The sequence below is a fragment of the Carcharodon carcharias genome, chromosome 8, assembly GCF_017639515.1.
Source record: "Carcharodon carcharias isolate sCarCar2 chromosome 8, sCarCar2.pri, whole genome shotgun sequence".
Classification (NCBI taxonomy): Eukaryota; Metazoa; Chordata; class Chondrichthyes; order Lamniformes; family Lamnidae; genus Carcharodon; species Carcharodon carcharias.
Window position 1 is genome coordinate 54,300,469 of NC_054474.1, and position 19,347 is coordinate 54,319,815.

The 19,347-nt window shown below is 42.3% G+C and overlaps 1 protein-coding gene across 3 annotated transcripts in view; it reads left to right on the plus strand.

Annotated features, from left to right (window-relative positions):
- Nucleotides 1–19,347, plus strand: part of ppp3ca (protein phosphatase 3, catalytic subunit, alpha isozyme) — a 501,801-nt gene that overhangs the window by 340,872 nt on the left and 141,582 nt on the right. For all 3 annotated transcript variants that reach the window (XM_041194273.1, XM_041194271.1, XM_041194272.1), the window contains exons 3-4: nt 9,031–9,155; nt 14,870–14,981. In XM_041194273.1, coding sequence (XP_041050207.1) covers nt 9,031–9,155; nt 14,870–14,981 — 237 coding nt within the window. The remainder of the gene's footprint in view (nt 1–9,030; nt 9,156–14,869; nt 14,982–19,347) is intronic.

The following is a 19,347-nucleotide window of genomic DNA, read 5'->3' on the forward strand; positions in this document are numbered from 1 at the left end:
CAGCATGCATGAAGGGGCTTTCAGACTTAACCAAGAGACGTTCTTAGTACACTCATGCTAACCCACATGTCACTTCCTTTGATCCTGCAGGAAGAGAACCTCAGGATCATGGAGCCTGGTGATTTAGTAGTATACCTCATGGCTTACAGAGACCAGAGAAGAAGAAAACGAGAGAGCAGTGGAGGTGCCTGGCTTGGCAAAGGGAGGAGCACTGCCCTCAAGATGAAGGGCGGGGGGAAGGGCTTGCTGCGCATGCAGCTTAAGATTCATCATTTGTAGGTGCATAGTTAGACCCAGGTCAAAGACAGTGCCTGTCATTCCTACAGGTGACTGAGAACCAGTGTCGCCAATCACCGCAAATGTCCAGGGAACTGAATGGTCACATCTGCCACCTGCTGCAGGATGTAGCACCATGATGACATGAGGGCATCCACTGCTAGTGGCTGTGAAAGTGAACATGGTGTTCAATTGTTACGCCAGTGGCTCCTTCCAGGGCTCAACAGGTGACCTGTGTGGGGTCTCGCATGACTCCACCCACAGGTGTATCAGGGGGTCACGGACACCATCTTTGCAAAAGCACAGAACTTTGTGCATTTTGCCCGGGATCAGGGAAGCCAGGAAACAAGAGCATTGGGATTTGTGCAGATCTCAGGTTTTCCACAGGTGCAGGGTGCCATCGGCTGCATTCAGGTGGTGCTCAGATCTCTGTGGCAACAAGCAGTCAACTACAGCAACCGCAAGGACTTCCACTCGCTGAATGTTCAGCTGGTGTGCAACCACCACAAACACATCCTATAGGTCTACACACAATTCCCTGGGACCATCCATGACTCCTCCATCCTTAGCAGGTCACAGATTCCTGACATCTTCCAGGGCCTGCAGGGTTGGTTCCTCGAGGACAAGGGCTACCCACAGAGGACATGGCTGATGACAGCTGTGTGATGGCCTCCGACTGCAGCAGAGTGACTGTACAATGAGGCTCATGCTGCGATGCGGACCTTGGTGGAGTAAATGGTAGGCATTTTAAAAATGAGGTTCCTGTGCCTTGACTGGTCTGGACACCTAGAAGGTGTTGTACATCATCGTTGCTTGTCGCTTGCTCCACAACCTGGCGCTGCAATAGGGGGAGGACCTGGCTGAGGAAGAGATGGAGAAACTGCATGCCTCCTCCAATAAGGAGGATGTCAAAAGAGATGACGATGATGAGGTCGCTTGGAAGGCAAGGATGCTGGCCAGATGAGGCAGGCACACTTGGGAGGCCCTCATAGTTACAAGATTTGTGGAGGATAATGACGAGATGCAGTGAGGACAGTCCTGAATTCCTCACCTTGCATCTGTGAACATTTGACACCTGTGTGGCTGATGGCTGCGCACATATCCTCAGTGTGCAGGCTCATATCATGGAGACATCGTGTAGGCCCTAATGGTCGCTAGATTCCAGGAGGACGATGACGACACACAGTGAGGACACTCCATAGATCTTCACGTTGCACCTGTGAATGTCTGACCCCTGTCTGGCCAAGGGCAGCTTGCTTCAGGATCATATCATGGAGACGCAGCCACGAAACTTTAAATGCACCTGAACCTTTGTCAACCTTCAGCACCTGGCCCTTCAGGAGCACTGCGTTACTGGTCACAGATGCTGAAGAGCTGAGTAAGGGGGGGGGGGGGGGGGGGTGGGTGCGGTGGCAGCCCACCTTTAAGGTGCTGAGAGCACATAGAGAGAATGACAGAACTCTGTGATATAACATTCTGGCAAGCAATGACAAGCACCATCAAGGTGCAGGCATCAGTAATGTGCCCATGGAGTGAGAGACCGGACCATCACTTTGGCCTGAAGGCTGCACAAAGCACAGGGAAGAGAAAAGCAATGAGTTCCTTCGCCTCCGTCGCATCTGTTCTGATGATGCCAATTTCCAAAACAGTTCCTCTGACGTGTCTTTCTTCTTCCTTAACCGAGGTTTTCCACTCACAGTGGTTGGCAGGGCCCTCAACCGTGTTCGGCCTATCTCCCGTGCATCCATCCTCACACCTTCCTCTCCCTTCCAGAAACATGATAGGGCCCCCCTGGTCCTCACTTATCACCCCACCAGCCTCCACATTTAAAGAATCCTCCTCTGCCATTTCCACCAACTCCAGCATGATGTCACCACCAAACACATCTTCGCTTCACCGCCCCCCCCACCGCCCCGGTCGGCATTCCATAGGGACCGTTCCCTCCGGGACACCCTAGTCCACTCTTCCATCACCCCCTACTCCTCGACCCCCACCTATGGCACCTTCACATGTAACTGCAGAAGGTGCAACACTTGCCCCTTTGCTTCCCCCTTCCTCACCGTCCAAGGGCCCAAACACTCCTTTCAAGTGAAGCAGCATTTCACTTGCACTTTCCTCAATTTAGTCTACTGCATTCACTGCTTCCAATGCGGTTTCCTCTACATTGGAGAGACCAAACACAGACTGGGTGACCGCTTTGTGGAGCACCTTCGATCTGTCTGCAAGCATGACCCAGACCTCCCTGTCGCTTGCCATTTCAACACACCACCCTGCTCCCATGCCCATATGTCCGTCCTTGGTCTGCTGCAATGTTCCAGTGAAGCTCAAGGCAAACTGGAGGAACAGCACCTCATCTTCTGATTAGGCACTTTGCAGCCTTCCAGACTTAACATTGATTTCAACAACTTCAGATCATGAACTCTCTCCTCCATCCCCACCCCCTTTCCGATCCTCCTTTTTCCAATAATTTATATCTTTTTAATATATACATTTTTAAAAAATATATATTTTTCTTTTCCCACCTATTTCTATCATTTTTAAATATATTTCCATTCATTGTTTTATCTCCACCTTTTAGCCCATTTCAATCCCTTCCCCCCACCCCATCCCCACTAGGGCTCTCTGTCACTTGCTAATCCTACTTTCTACCCTTAATGTCACCATTAGCACATTCCATAGCTAATATCACCACTGTCAACACCCCTTTGTCCTTTTGTCTGTGACGTCTTTGGCAATCTCTTCTTTGTCTCCATCTATCACCGGTGCTCTATCCAGCTCTCCCTGCACCCCCCCCCCCCAACTATCTTTCACCTCATTTCTATTTTTCCTTAGTTCTGATGAAGAGCCATACGGACTCGAAACGTTAACTGTATCCCTCGCTGCAGATGCTGTCAGATCTGCTGAGTTTTTCCAGCTATTTTTTGTTTTCGTCACAAGGAAGCGACCCTGGACTGAGACACCTGCCTTTACCTTGTGCAGAAAGGTTTCACATCTGAGCGACATGACTATTACTTGTTAGAACACCGTGCCATAGACAGGGAGGTATTCTTGGAAGTTTACTGACAATAGTGAACAGTATGTACAAGTGATTAACAACATGCCCAGGGTGTGCAACTACATCTTCTTAACTTTCCTAACACTGCCGCTATGCTTTGGTGCTCCCCGGCCATCCACAGCAGAGGTGGAGGCAGCCTGCTGACAGCTACATTCGATCTGTGATGACCTTGGTGGACGTGCTGTGGAGGGCTGAGACCTGGAAGGCCCCAGCCTGCTTTCAGAGTCCTGCTGTGTGCCAGTGGCACCCTTCTCGGCCTGTGGAGCTGGAGCTGCTGAGGTGTTGACCTCGGTGTATTGGCATGCTGGCGCTATCACCACAGCCTGACGGCTGACGGACTCCTCCATCATAGCTTGCAATCTGAGGAGTTCATTGGACATCCCTTCCTGATGTTCCTGAGCTTGTTTTTGCAGCTCCAGCAACTGTAACATGACTGAGTCCAGAGGCTCGTCCTCTGACTTGGTTTCAGCAATGTTCTGGCCTCCGGCAGCCCTCCCAGTGCCGGACACCTGGGAGGTCCCTGCCACTGCCTGCTGTGGATCAGACAGTGCAATGTGCTCACCAGATTGTGATCCCAAGGCTATTGTAAAGCTAGCTAAAACTGAAGTGTGTGCCTGTGTGCGGGTGGAGGGTGTGGGTGAGCGCTGTGATTGGACTTCAAGGAAGGTGCCTCCAAATTCCTCTTCAGAGGTTTCTTCGGGGCTTGATTGGAGGCCCTGGGTCATGGACTCCGTCAGCTGTTTCCCAGATGTGTCTGCAGAAGCAAGGGGAGATAATTAGTGCATGACAGTGGCCTGCGAAACAGGATACAGCAGCCACAGCATGGTTGTCTGGTGGATGTTGCACTGGATGCTCACTTGCTAGAGCAATGCCGATCTCACGGTCTCAAGGTCTGTGAGGATCTTGATTTCAGTCATTCTTCCACCGGCCTGTGACCTCTCCATCTTCTTGTGTGCCAGCTTATCCTGCATGAATAGAGATGGAGAGAGTGTAAGTGGGATGCCTGACAGGCCAGATGATAAGTATGCGTGGCATGTGTTGGTGGTGAGTGGTCCCATGGATGGGATAAGGGCAATGAAGGTCAATGTGAGAGAGTGAATGGTGATGTCCCTTGAACCGGCAGTGAATGAGGGCCCTGTGGATGTCTGATGAGTTTGTGAGTGTGTGACTTGAGAGTGATGAGAAAAGTGAAATACCCCAGCGGAACGAAAGAGATCATTCATCTTCTTGCGGCACTGGGTAGCTGTCCTCTTTTAAAGGGCGCTGGTGCTACAACGACTGCCACCACCTCCCAAGCCAGGTTGGTGACACTGCTGCCCATCCTGTGGCCACAGCAGGGTAGAGGACATCCGGTGTGTCTCCATGGCATCCAAAAGGCAATCCAGTGACGCATCATTAAACCTGGGGGATTGCAGTCTTTTTTTCCTTTTTTGGACATCTTCCCTGCAGTGGTCCTAGCTTGAAGCACTGAGAAGTGTGCGCACAGCTGGACTTTAAATATGGCGGCCGGCGTGATGAAGTGGTGAGGTAATGGTATGATGGGCGAATGAGAGCCCGCCCACCAGGAAAATGGTATGTTTCCCGGGTATGCATAGTTTATGCAGCGGGTTTGGGACAATACGGGTGAAAAGCTACCATTGCGGCCAGTGGGTAAAAGGTGGTTTTACCCGCCTGCTACTGCACTTAATGCAAATCTGGGACAATTCCGCCCAAAGCCTTACAAGTTGAAAACCTATAAGAATGTTATCTTGCCAATAGAATTCAGGTATTCTTGGAGAAAATGTTTCTGGTGATTGATTAGGATATATTTGTGTTTCATTGGCTGAATATGCCACAGCATTAATAACAGTGTAACAAATGGGCAGCTTAAGTAATAGCAAAGACTAGGCATGTGCTTCACAGATGCATATTGACTTCTCTACCTATGTAGAAAATCATCATTGCTAAAAATAATATAGCTAAATATGATTTTGCATTGTATGATGAAATCTTCAATTGCAGTTGTGGGTTGTTGCAGACATTATTTGACAATTGTACACCTTTTTAATCTGTTACAGCACTAATGATTTGAGATGTTATCTTGATTAATACTTTACATTCTTCATATGTTATTAAGTTTAAAAGTTCAGATTTATCCTGTAATAAATATTCATCTAAATATTTGAAATAGCTTACAGTGTGTTAGCAAATTATTTTCTAACTTTTACCATTGTAAATCAAAACATAAATCACAAAAAAAGTCATAACATCTAATTACTTCAGATGATTTTAACTGTGCACCTTTTGTCTTAACAGTAAGGATAATTGTCCACTTATGTAAGCTATTTCTTAAAATTATCTTAGTACGCAGAAGTGGATCTGTAGCCAAAAACTACTGTGACTTGGATGTGACACACTGGAGAAAAATTATATATAATTTGTGTCCATTGTGTCAATGCAGTCTCCCTGCCTGCCATTAAAATCAGTGTTAATATTTCAGTAAACAAGTGGTCAATTTGCAGAACAGCCTTCCTCAGGAGTTGGTGGAAGCAGCTTGTATTGGTGCATTCTATTGCAAATTAGATACTTTCTGAAAAGAATCTAACATTTTAGGATAGAGTATATGAGTAATTTGAGACATGATTTGTGGTAAGAGTAACATACTTGGCAGGAACGGATGATAATAGACCAAGAGCTCTCTGCCAGTGGGATTTTTCTCCTGTCCTGTCTGGGTCTGTGGCCCTTGGAGGACCCCAAATGTAATGGTCCAAGGGCACGAAGAGAAACCATTGCAGCAGATTTTTTAGCTATGATTGGATAGGTAAGAACTTAATCATTTGAAGGCAAATTCACTCAGCTAGGCAACTGAAGAGAGCTGGTGGAAAAGAATGGTGTGGTCATCTGTGTCAAAGGCTACAGCCAGGTCATCAAGGACAAGGAGGGTTAGTGTACCAGGCTCAGATTACAGAGGATATTATTTGTGACTTTGATTAGAGATGTGTCTGCTGTGGGCTGAGCAGAATCCAGATGAAGAGCTTCAGACATGAAGTTGTGGTAAAGATAGAACAGAATTGGGAGGTAAAAACATGTTCAAGGAATTAAGTGAGGAAAGAGGGCTTAAAGGTTGAGCAGTAGCTTGTAAAAACATTGGGATTGAGAGGTTTTTTTTAGCAAAGGAATGTTGATGGCAGATTTGTAGGGATGAGGACAGTGCCCAAAGGCAGAAAAAAATTTGCATTTATATGATTATTACTTATGACCTCAGCATCCCATGTGCTTTAAAGCCAATGAAGTACTTCTAAAGTTGAGTCAGTATTGTAATGTAGGAAACATGACGGCCAATTTGTGCACAGCAAGATCCCACCAGCAATGCTATGATAATGATCAATGATAATAGATAGGACTTTAGAAATAGCACTTGGCTTGCAGCTCTAGAAAAAAATCTGCTTTCCCTTATCCAGGCATTTTGTAAGCCTTCAGCTTATGAATATTACCACAGTAAATCTACTTGCAAATCAGCAATAGATTTATTATAATAATGTTAGCCCAATGCAAATAAAATAGATATCTGAAAGTTATTATAAACAATTATAGAACATTTTAAATACTCTCACTTTGCCTTTTCCTGTGATGTCTTCTCTTCTCCATTCTTATTTTCTTTGGTTTTCTTTATTATTCTTTATTTCTTTATTATACCCTACTCTATTTTATATGGTTCAGAAGAGGTGTTGAATCCAAAAGTGAAATATTGAGGGTGGTCTTTCTCTTGACCATGTTAATTTAAAATAAGTACAACTAGCTGCTGTTTCAAAATCATAGTTCTCTGTCTGCCAAGCTTACTAACCTCATCATAATGGACAATATGGTGAACAACTGGTGATTATTTTCTCCTCCAGAAGTATTTAAATTCTACCTGATCTACCCTTCAGCTTGGAACTTAGAAAATAATCCTGAAATTGAGTTAAAATAATGATTTGGAATAGTTAAGGATTCTGCAATGCCACTTATTGAACCCTCCTAATTGGGTCTTTGAGGGATTTCCCTTAAAGGTACATTGAGCGTTCAGACCGTGGAGTTTCAATTTCTCTTCTCATGGCGTTTAAACTGCTGTAAAGAAATTTAGCATATCAGTAACCTAACATATAAGTCCATCCATTTATACAAATAGAAGCCTTGAGAACTCTGTTCAGGTTTCAAGGTTCCGTAACAAGAAAAATTAGAATTTTCTGAGTATGCTGCCCTCTTTGAGCACCCTTTATAAATTACATTATTAAGTAAGATGTTGTACTCTTGTGCTGCTACATAACTTATATACACAGGATACAGGGATTCTCCTTTGATACTTTGTAACTTATTTCCACAACACTACAGATGTTCCATTTTTATGTCAAACTATACACAAAATGTAAATGAAACTTAGGCATGAATTATATTTTTAGATGAACCAACACCATTTTGTTCTTTCTTTGCTATTATTAGTGTGTTTAAACCAAAAAAACTATTAGTGTTTTAAGCAATCCTGAAACTGGGGTCCTACATCAAGTTCTTTTCTTTTTGAACTTCGACAGTGCAGGATTTAATTCATTTCTTGCATGGCTGCCAGAGTGATCTCCCTTCAATCACTGGTCAGAATCACATGGCAGATGAGTTAACATAAGAAATAGGAACAGGAGTAGGCCATTTGGCCCCTTGAGCTTAATCTACCATTCAATAAAATTATGACTGATCTTCTATTCCAACTCCATTTTCTCACTTTATCCTTAAATTTCATTGGTGCACAAAAATTTATTAATCTCCGTTTTGAATATATTCAACAACTGAGTATCTACAGTCCTATGGGATAGAGAATGCTAAAGAGTAAAGAAATGTATCCTCATTTCAGTCCTATGTGGCCAAGCTCTTATCTTGAGACTATGATTCCTGGTTCTAGACTGTCCAGCAGGAGAAACAACCCTTCGGTATCTTCCCTGTCAAGTCCCTTAAGAATTTCATATGTTTCAATGAGACCACCTCTCATTCCTTTAAACTCCAGATAAATCAGATCCATTCCACTCAGTGTTTCTTCACAGAACAGCTCTCTCACCCCAGAAATAAACCTAATGAACCTTCATTGCACCAATCTAAAGCAATAATACCCTTCCTTAGGTAACAAGTACACAGTATGTCAGGTGTGGTCTCATCAATGTCCTATATAATTGCAACAAGAGTTCCCTTCTCTTGGATTGCAACCCCCTTGTAATAAATGCTAACATATCAGTTGCTTTTCTGATTGCTTGTTTTACCTGCATGCTATGTTACTTTCAGTTTCTAGTTGATATGGTTCCAGAACACCATGCATCCTGATTGAAACAGTGTTAGCTTTGAGACATTTTTTTTAAATGCAATGTAGTAAAATATTAACTGGTCTCCTCACTGGTCGGGCTTGCACAGAACAAATGAATTGCTATTCAGCTCCAAAAGCTGAAATGGTCCATGGTAAGTCTTCTAAAAAATCTAATGTAGGGCTTTGTTAATGCTTTATAAGCACATAGAAAGTTAATTTATCACAAAGAATTACATATAAAAATATAAACATTCCAACCTGTTTATTGGCAAAATGTGGACATTAGCTGTCTACGGTATAAAATAAATAATTGAGTGTAGCATTATATTTATGTTTAACCTAATTTCACAAAAGTTACGGAGTCATGTAAAGTTAACTCCTGTATTTTGTTTCCTAGTTTGTGGAGACATTCATGGTCAGTTCTTTGACTTGATGAAGCTCTTTGAAGTGGGTGGGTCACCAGCCACTACTCGCTACCTCTTTCTGGGAGACTATGTGGACAGGGGCTACTTCAGTATTGAGGCAAGTATTCTGTGTTTAGAAAGCATTCAATAATGTGGAATTTATTATACACACATTTACTTAAAAGATGAATATTTTCCTTTAATAGAATTTTATGTCATATAGTAAAATGTGTAGCTCTAAAATTGTTTCAGGTACATTTACTGTGTCAAGAAAGTATGGCCTAATTTATGTCCAGACCATTAATCTGTGTGATTTATAATTTTAGATGAAGCAACACTATTCTGTCCTTTCTTTGCTTTTAATTAATGTGTTTAAACCAAAAAACTATTAGTGTTTTTGTATCCAAGTAAAAGTTATATGTTGACACAATCACATTTTCAGTCATTGAATAAGACCTATGATCCATCTAGCCAAGCTTTCAATAATATTCTCTTGATGCATTCCTAATAACATTGAATTTTAGGTTGATAGTGCTCAAATTCACCTTTGAAATGGAGCAGCCTAATGAGCTCCCTTTCCTTGACTTGTTGAGAAATAGGTTGACTACTACTGTCTATCTTCACTGATCAATATATGCATTAGGATTCCTACAGCTCCACGTACTATAAGATTGGGCTTATCAGCAACCTTGTAAATAGAGCCTGAGCCATTTGCTCACCATGCAAGCTTGATGCCGCAAAAGGGTGCATCAAAGCTATCATGTGGGATAATGGCTACCCCAACCAAATCATTGCTCTCTGTATGTTGCGCATACTCATGAATGGGCCTAAGGCTGCCACTTTTGGAATTACGCTGGAAGGGTAAGATGTCTCAAAAAATTTGAGCAAGAGATGAAGCTAGCTGTTTCATGGTGCTAATATGCAGTAGCAATATGAGTTGAATTCTCCACTAACAGGTTGCTGCTGTCACGTCAAAAAGACATTCTGCCTATCACACAAATGAGTAATGTGGTATATGAATTTCAGTGCCAGTGTGATGCCAAGTATGTAAGCCATGCATCCCAATGACTGACTGGTGGATCATATCAAATAGCAAGTCCTTTCAGCTGTTCGCATAGGCAGATTACTGACTGTACACAACCAGCCCATACTTGCAAAACTCAGAACATAGAATCACATCTAATGTTGGAAACTGTGATTAGACAGCACTTACTGAACAATCCCAAATGTGCTAAGAATTACACTATCACCCAATTTAAGATTATCAGTTGGTCTTGCAATGTGGCTCATTTACACTTGCTAGAAGCTACACATATTCATATGCAGTATACATATGGACTGCAGAAATTTAAGAAGGTAGCTCACCACCACCTTCTCAGGGGCAATTACAGATGGGCAATAAATGCTGGCCTAGCCAGAGATGCCCGCATCCCATGGATGGTGAAAAAAAGGACCCTGTCCTCTGTAAACAGAAATAATCTGTCCATGCATTGTGCATTTTTCAATTAAACAAAAGTATGGGGGATAACGTTTCCCTGGTGCATTCCCCATGGCAATACCTCGACCAATCAGAGTCCATTTGCCAACCAATCAGAACCTTTATTCATGCAGTATAAATTGTCATTCCCTTTGAAATTTGCTATTCTTGTGCCTGGCCTGATGAGTGCAAGATGAAAAGCTTTGACAGCATGTTTTTTTTTTAGCAATTCTTAAAACATACAAAAATATGAATTAGGAGCAGGAGTAGGCCATTCCACCCCTTGGGCCTGCTCCCGCATTTATTAAGATCATGACTAATCTGTTTGTGGCCTCAACATCACGTTCCCACCTAGGCCAATGCCCTTTGACTCCCTTGTTGGCCAAGAATCTATCTACCTTTGCCTTAAATATATTCATTGGCTCTGCCTTTACCACTCTTTGGGGGAGAGAGTTCCACAGACTCTCAATGCTCTGACAGAAAAAATATTCTGTTCATCTCCGTGTTAAATGGGAGATCCCTTATTCTTAAACTCTGTCCCCTCATTCTGGTCTCTCCCACAAGGGGAAACACCATTCTGCCAAGCCCTTTTAGAATCTTATATGTTTCAATTAGATCACTTCATTCTTCTAAACTCCAATGGATACAGGCCCAACCTATCCAAATGTATCTCTTAAAATAACCCCCTCATCCCAGGAATAAGTCAAGTGAACCTTCTCTGAACAGCCTCTAATGCAAAATGAATAAATCTAGCAATTGATGGGCTGTCAGCAAAAAAAAAAAGCCAATGACATCTGCCAGAAGGTCACAAAGATATAAAGCTGGCATTGGTAAAAATGTCATCTCAAGCGGTTAGATTGTCATAAAATCCCAACAAGTTCACTTGTGTTTTTCAAAGACTAAAGTCTGTCACTCCCACCTGGTCTACGATTCATGTGGCTGCAGTCCCACACTATATAGTTGACTGTTAATGGCCTTGAAGTTACCAGGCAAGCCATCAATTATAAATAATCACTGCAAAGTTCTGTAATAATCAAAGATGTAGATGGACAAAAAATGAGTGAGTTGAGGCCAGTTGAACTCACAAAGCTTTATTACTAACACATGGTGCTTGAGTTCTGGAAAGATGTTTCACAGACCAGTCAAGCATCAATCTGACACAGTCATACTAACAGAATTTTTCTAACAACCAGGATCCTCAACACACATACCTGGTTGTGCCTTGTCACACGTGTGGGCTCGATCCACCAGTCAGCTGGACTTAGCTCTAGGAGTGCTCAACCTTGATTCTGGATCTTACGAAGTTTCTTGACAGATCTTAAACAGGGCTAACAAAATCTCCTGTGGATTGCCACATAATACCTCTCCTCAGCTGATGAATCAATATTTTTCAACGTTGAGAACCACTTGGAGGAAACACGGATGAAAGCCAGGATACAGATTGTGCACTAGGTTGGCCCACAGTGTTCACCATCAAGTGCCTTCGTAGTTTCACCACAGACCAAATCCTGAAGGGCATAGCTACCATGCTGAGTATCCAATAGATGGTAAATGAACCCACACATTAGAGTGACCTACTTAATTCCATACTTACAAACATAATTGTTGCAGACAGATCTGTCCACAACAGTGTTGATTTGACCAGACAGTTCTTATGAAGATAAAGTCTTGTTTCCACAATGTAGATGTTGTGAAGTTACTGCTGAGGGGCATTTAAAGACAGATCTAGCAATCCAAAGGTGGAACTACTGACCCTCTAATCATATGGACTGGCAATCAGATCAGGACCTTAAAATTTTTCAAATTTGTTCATGGGATGTGCAAAATGCTGGCACGGCCAACATTAATTGCCCACCCCTAATGGCCCTTGAGAAGCAAGTGATGAGCTGCTACCACAATCTTTAATCCTATGGTCTAGCATATCTCTAGCTCTTCCACCACCATGAAGCCAGAAGACTGACCACAATTCAGTGAAGTGTTTGCCAGGAGCAGCACACTATCCACAGAGGTAGGTAGTCCCACTCAGAGAAATGACCTGTAGTCCTACCTTAAGAATGGCAGTAGACAACTAAAAGGAAGGTAAGACTTTCTGAACATCTCCACCCTGAACCAAGATTGATCTCAGCATATACATGCAAAAGAACATCTTTGGATTTCACCATTGACCAGAAGCTTAACTGGACCAGTGGTATCAACAGGTTGGGTATTAGGCCATGACAGAAGCTGGGGTTCTCCGCAAGCATGGTTCACCCGTTGATCCCTTGAAACCTCAACCAGCTACAAGACTCAAGTCAGAATTGTAATGGAATATTTACCACCCATCTGGATTGGTGCAGTTGCAATAACACTCAAGAAACAAAACACAATACAGAACAAAGCAGGACTTCATCAGTTTCCCTGCCCTGGATTTACGATCTTCCCTGACACTGACACATTGTGGCTGCAGTACCCTTGATCTTAAGCAATCCGTTGCATTGACTAATCAAGGCTACTTGAACAGCCCAGCTCAAAAACATCAAAAATTATATTTATATAGCACCTTTAACATAATGAAACACCCCAAGGTGCGTCACAACATTATATAACAAAATATGAAACCAAGCCACATAAGGAGATATTAGGTCAGATGACCAAAAGCTTGGCCAAAGTGGTAGGTTTTATGGAGCTGTTTTTAAGGAGGAAGGCAAGAGTTGTAGGGAGGGAATTCCAGAGCTTGGAGCCTAAGCAGCTAAAGGCACGGCCACTAATGGTAGTCCAATTATAATTGGGAATGCTCTAGAGGCCAGAATTAGAGGAACACAGATATCTTGGAGGTTTGAGGGGTTGTAGGAGATTACAGAGATAGGGAGAAGATGGTGCGGCCATGGAGAAATTTAAAAACAAGGATGAGAATATTAACATCAAGACATTGTTTGACCTGGACCAATGTAATTCAGTGGCCAAAAGGGTGATAGGTTAATGGGACTTGCTGCAAGTTAAGACATGGGTGACCAGTTCTGGGTGACCTCAAGTTTATGGAGAGTACTGTCTGGTTTCCCACATCCTAATGTGTTGGAATTGTCCAGTCTAAATTTAACGAAGGCATGAATGAGGGTCTCAGTATCAAATGATCAGAGACGGCAATGATATGGAGATGAAAATAGGCGATTTTAGCAATGGCATGAATATGTGATTGGAAGCTCATCTTAGGATCAAATGTGACACAAGGTTTGCAAACAGACTGGTTCAATCTCAGGCTGTTGCCAGGGAGAGGAATGGTATTGGTAGCGAGGGAACAGAGTTTGGAGTGGGGACCTAAAACAATGGTTTCAGTCTTCACAATGCAACCCCTTCTGCCAAGAAGGACAAGAGCAGCAATGTCCTGGCAATGCAAATATCTCCAAGTTTTCCTCAGAATCACACAGGATCCTGACCTGGGCATAGGTCATTGTTTTTGGGTCAATATTCTGAAATTTCCTATCTAACACAAGAAAAAGGACTGCGGCTGCTCATAGAGAAGACCTACTGCCTTGATACACTAGAAATGGATAATACATGCATGGTTTGTCAGTTATGTCTACATCCCGTGAATACATTTTTATTGAAACTATTACTCTTGGGCTTGAAATAAATTTGTATACACTCTTGATTCTAGATGATAGCAGCTGAAAATTGCTATTATTTTAAGGTAACTTTGAAATTGAATTGCAATAATTTAGCAACAACTGTTTTAAACATATTTTCTATCATATAATCCTGAAAAATATATTTACAAATAGCCTACCTCACATAATGATCTAAACTGTATCACGCTGTTCCAATTTAACAATCAAAAGGCAAAATGCAAATTGAAATGCTTTTGTTATGACACCAACCATTGTGGAGAATGTGTGGAGAATCTAAAATTTATGATTGCAAATCACTGACCTAGGAGACTGCATTATTCACAATGAGAGATAGGCACCATATAGCACTATTAAACTGTTTCTTTATTACATTAAAAATTACTTAAAGTATGTGACTTGTCTATCTAGTCTTTATGGTGCACATGACATTATGCACAATGTTGTTAAATATTATTTATAGCAATATGACATGATAAACATTTTCAGATATTATGTGACAAAATATGAAAATTACAGTAATTGGGGTTAAAAATGCTGGCTGATATTGGGTGCATGGGTTGTTTATCATCATGGTATTTCAGTCTTTACAATGCAACCCTTTCTGCCAAGAAGGACAGGAGCAGCAATGTCATGGCAATGCAAATATCTCTAAGTTTTCCTCAGAATCACACAGGATCCTTTTAAGACATATTATAGATGCTTTTTATTGCTATCATAAAAATAAGTCCTAAATTATTTATTTTTATACAGTGCGTTTTGTATCTGTGGTCGTTGAAAATCCTGTATCCAAAGACGCTGTTTTTACTCCGTGGAAACCATGAGTGTAGACATTTGACAGAATATTTCACTTTCAAACAAGAATGTAAGTACCTTTACACCACAACTAAAGTTTTTAGCTAAAGCTCAGACCCATGGAATTGAACGCAAATAATTGGCCTGGTTAGGAAATAAGCTGAGTAACAAGAAGCAAGAGGTAGGAATAATGGGCAGGAACTCTAAGTGGCAGGGAGTGACTCGTGCTACCCCACAAGGACCTGTGTTGGAGCATATCTATTCACCATATTTATCAATGACTTAGATGATGGGATAGAAAGATACATATCCAAATTTGCCAATGACACCAAGATAGGTGGCATTGAATCATAGAATAGCACAGAAAGAGGCCATTCTGCCTGTCGCATCCATGTGGCCCTCTTTAAAAGCAACTTAGCTAATGCCACCACCCCTATTAGTGCTCTAATCATTCATTTATTCATTTAAATTCTTATAAGCATTCTTTAAAGCACAATGTCAAATATAGAATTATGTATGTTATCTCTAAAATAAAAATCAATACCGGGATACTGAAGCTAACTGAAACACAACTGGAATGTTTCAAGCTAATATTCTATGTTGTTCCCAACTGTACATAATTTATTTGCAGATAATATTATTGGTATAATCATTTTATCTCAATAAATTGAGAGGGTCCTTGCCATTAGTTTACTGCTATTTTATTATCTTTTTATGTTAGACCAGTTTTTGAGATCAGACGTATTTATTAACAGTGACATGGCACAAGTTAATAGCCAATGATTTTTAATTGATTAAAAAGCAAAATAATTCATAAGTTTTCAATCATATATTTATAACCTGACATGGTATCACTAAAAATTGTGCCACAGGTTGGCAAGACCATTATAAAGCAAACCAAGCACTAGGTTTTATTTCTAGAGGAACAGAATTGAGAAGTAAGGAAGTTATACTAAGCCAGTATCAAACCTTGGCTAGATCCCACAAGATTATTTTGTGCATTTCTGGTCACCATTTGATAAAAAGAACATAGATGCACTGGAGAGAATACAGTGAAGATTTATGAGGGTGATACCAGAAATGTGAGGGTGATACTTATCAGGAAACAATTGATAGGTTGGTTCTCTTCTCTCATGAACAGAGAATGCAGAAGAGTGACCTAATAGAAGTCTTCTAAACTAAGAAAGGTTTTGATAGGGGTGATACAAAGAGTATGTTTCCTCTGGTTTGGAAGAGCATAACTAGATGCCATCGACATGAGATGGTTACCAAGAAATTCAATAGGGAACTCAGAAGAAATTCCTTCCCCTAAAGAGTGGTAAGAATGTGGAACTCACTGCTACAGGGAGGGTCTGAAGCGAATAGTATGGATGCATTTAAATAGAAACTAGACAAACATGAGAGGGAGAAGGGACTTGATGGTTATGATGGTAGATTCAGGTGAGAAGAGATGGGAGGGGGATGGGAGCATAAACACCAGCATGGACTGGTTAAGCCAAATGATATGTTTCTGTGCCGTATATCCTATGTAACCCTATAATTGTACCATTTCAATGCAATTATTTTTGACTCTTTATATTTTATTTATATGTGGGATCGTCTGTCTATCCTAAAATCTAGCATTGAATGATGATGGGGCTAAATTAGATAAACCCTGAAAATAGCTGTGGGGACAATGATGTGCTATTAATCCACTCTTGTTCAATGTAATGCAGCCTACAAGCCAACTTCGAGCTGCCTGCTGATTTGAATGATTGCTAGGTGTAGTCAGCACTAACTTGCTGTTCATTGTTTACACTCACATGTTGGGAGCTCAAAATTGTAATTTCGTAGCACCACTTAAAGCTATTTATATGGCTCAAAGATAGCATGCAACATGTAAAGGAGAGGTGCATTGTAGCTGGAGTTGTCATGGAGGAAGTGAATCTGACCTGGGAATCAGTGAAGAATGGCATAACATGGCAGGCTCCAAGGTTTTCAGGTATTTCACTGGAGACCTTGCTGGAGGAGGTGGAAATTTGCAGTTGTTTATCCATAGGGGAGGCCAGGAGATCCTCCAGACACATGTTCAAAAGACAGTTGGAGCAGGTAGCCATGAGGGAGTCAAGCCCTGACAACATGGATGTTGTGCGTCAAGACGTTCCATGATCTCACATGAGTGGTCAAGGTCAGTGCATACATATCTGAACATCATATGCTATCAGTTGCAGCACTAGCCTCAAGCATTGCATAAATCACAACAATCCCATTGCTGATTTATCAATCAGAACCCATTCCTGGCATCCACATGTTTTACCTCACTCTCATTCATTTAGAACTGCTGCAAACCTCACACCCACATCTCACAGCTTGCGTGCACAGCCAACTATTCAACCAAGATAGTCACATCAACCAAACAGATTCAAGACACTTAGTGACACATTTCCCTCTCTCTATGCAAGACACGGTAGTGCATTATGGCAGGAGGCACTGACAGGAGGGGGATAGGTGTACTTGCATGTCCTAATCCCAATGGAAGAAATGCCCAAAATTGTGACCATGGTTAGCATTCATGCTCAAACTGTTGAAGAAGATGATATCCTCATTCCTAATCCCCTTCCCACATTCTACCTCCCCCTTTTCTCATAATATCTTCTGATTTACAAGCATCTCCTCCTTATCCTTACACCCTCATCACAACCATAACTTTGTGCCTTTCTTCTTTCAGATAACCAAGAGGTGCAACCTGTCCAGGCAGTAGAGGAACACCAAGAAGAGAGTAATAACGAGGATGCATCGCCATTCTTGATTTCAAAGTTGCATCCACCAGCTCAGATACTGACACTGCATGTACTTAGAGGCGATATTAGAACTGGGGTTTGCATGTGGTGAAACACCATACAAGAGTAGCCAGGGATCAAGGATAGCACAGGTGCCAGCTCATTGGAGGGTGAGGTTGCACATCACTTCTACTGAGGAAGACTCAGTTGACACTTGACAGCATGACAAAGAAGGCTGATGGGTATGCACAACAGAGTACTTGGTCCATTGAGAAGCTTACCAGGAAGTGTGCAGTCAATGTCAAGGAACATGCAGGAGCCCGGCACCAACTTTGCACAGAACTTGGAGCCCACTCTCTTCAGCATGGTGGCTAACTCAATAAGCACATTTGAAGTCCCAACCGTAATGCAGTGTCTAATGTCAAATGTCTCAGCTTCCATTGTGTCACATCCACCTTCCACAGGAAGTGTGATTGCTGCAGTGGATGCTCAAACTGAAGTCATGCAAGCTCACTTCATTGCTCGGCAAGCTCAGACTGCTGCCAAAGTGGCTGTGGATTTCAGTATACATAAGGTCCTTGCAGGCTGTCACAGCAGTCCAGCAATCTGTCTCCCAACAGATTGCTCAGATTGCTAATGTGCTTCCCCAGGGGAGTGTCAGTGGTTCTGTGGGGCATACACCTACTGCCCTTTCACAGAAGACAGCATGCATTCTTCTACGCCTGACACTCCACCAGCGCACTTTTGGTAATCAGTTAGCCAACCAACCCAGCTTGCTATTGACATTGATGAGATGGTGCAATTGGCCTTCTGAGCCCAGAGCTGCTTGAGGTCGTCTTCCTTGGCCATCTGCAGACTCCTACACTGACAGTCAGCAGTGTCCCACTAGCCATGCTGTAGCCATCAGGGTAGCAAAACCTAGAAACACTAGGATAGGCAAAAGCACATGGAAGACAGGCACAAAGAGTGCACTAGGGTGATTAGTAGACTTTGATGTGCATTATGGCATGGTTTCATTGATACCTTTGGTTTGGAATGTATATTCTATGGTGGCCTTTGGTTTTGCATTGCAGTCAAATGGATGCTGTGATGGTCACATAGAAGGAAGGTAAAATGTGAGAACTGCAGGTATATAAGGAATTTGGGTTGCAATCACTTGTATCACATTCAGATGAGTTCTTAAGTGCCAACCTAGACAGAAAGGGACTTCTAGGTTGCCTTCTCCCTTTTCCTTCCTCCTCTGCTACTTGTTTATTTTTAAAATTTTTCCTCTCCTGATGCTCCTTGTCTCAGCTTCTGGCCATTTAGCTGGCTGCAAGGGCAACCCTCGCATGATGATAAGGTTGCAGCATGCAGTAAACCACGACAAATTTTAACACCGGCTCTGCAAGTGCAGCAATGCTCCGCCAGAGTGGTCCAGGCAGCAGAAGCGTTTTTTTAGTACTAATGATCTTATCTATTGCATTTTGCGTGGCATCATTGCTTTTATTGTAAGCATGCTGTGTTCATGTGCATGGGTTGCACACAGGACCCATCAACCATGCCATCCATAATAACCCTTGTCAACCAGTAACCACCCTTTTGATTGCTGTGGCAGCTCAAATGCAGCTGGCACAGCAGACTGCTGTAGAATGAAGTCATCATGACTGCAGTCAAGAGACCAGGAATTGAGCTGCA